This window comes from Emiliania huxleyi (genome assembly GCF_000372725.1).
Source record: "Emiliania huxleyi CCMP1516 unplaced genomic scaffold EMIHUscaffold_561, whole genome shotgun sequence".
In the NCBI taxonomy this organism is placed as follows: Eukaryota; Haptophyta; order Isochrysidales; family Noelaerhabdaceae; genus Emiliania; species Emiliania huxleyi.
Genome location: NW_005197794.1, coordinates 30,708 through 31,488, shown reverse-complemented (window position 1 = coordinate 31,488; position 781 = coordinate 30,708). Strand labels below are relative to the sequence as shown.

Below are 781 nucleotides of genomic sequence, written 5' to 3'. Positions count from 1 at the left end.
ACATGATCATGGCGTCTTTCAAAGTCTCTGATCTCACTCGAGCTGCAGCGACTGCCACTCGCGCGGCTCAACCCGCAGCAGGACCCACTGCTGCATCTTTTGCCGGAACTGCAGCTTGCCGTAGATGACCCCCTTGTCGCTCACCCCAATCTCAAACTGCGAAGCGGCGGCGGCGCGAGGAGGGTTGGGGTTGGGGTTGGGGGGGGCGTGTGGAGGGGCGCGGCAGAGAGCTTGGGGCGCAGCAAGGGTCTTGCCCCGACTTGTTTTCGGGGCGGAAAACGGCGGCGGGAAAGGGGGGCGGGGCATCGGGCGGGCCGGGCGAGCGCGCCGGCACTCCAAACTCGCCGTTCATGAGCACGTAGAGCCACGACTCGTTCGAGGACGGAAAGACCGAGACGAGCATCCCGCTCGCGGCTGAGGTGCGGAGAGAAGTCGAAAGTCAAGGGTCTCTCTCCGCGGGACAGCGTGGGGCAGCTGACGTGGCCCGCGCCAGCATGGTGGTGGTGGTGGTGGTGGTGGTGGTGCCGGGGGGGGGGGGGGGGGGGGTTCCCCCCGTGGGCGTCCCCCCCGAGTGCCCCCCCCCCTCCCCCGGAAACCCGAACGGGCCACCCAAGAAAGCCCCCCGAAAGATTTTCCTCCGGAGGGCCCTCCAAGGGTTCGCCCCCCTCCCCCCTCCAAATGGGGGGAAGGCTCCAAAGGGCCCTTGGCTCCCAAAGTTTAAAAAAATGTCCCCCCGGTGGCCTTCTCCCCCCTCCTTTGCCGGTGGGGCCCCCCCCCCCCC

At 68.0% G+C, this 781-nt stretch overlaps 1 protein-coding gene across 1 annotated transcript in view; it reads right to left on the bottom strand.

Moving 5' to 3' along the window:
- Positions 1 to 781, bottom strand: part of EMIHUDRAFT_459627 (hypothetical protein) — a gene marked incomplete at its 5' end in the record, with an annotated part of 5,738 nt that overhangs the window by 3,749 nt on the left and 1,208 nt on the right. Inside the window, 2 exons of the mRNA XM_005765165.1 lie at positions 37 to 156; positions 329 to 414. Of these exons, the coding sequence (XP_005765222.1) occupies positions 37 to 156; positions 329 to 414 (206 nt within the window). The remainder of the gene's footprint in view (positions 1 to 36; positions 157 to 328; positions 415 to 781) is intronic.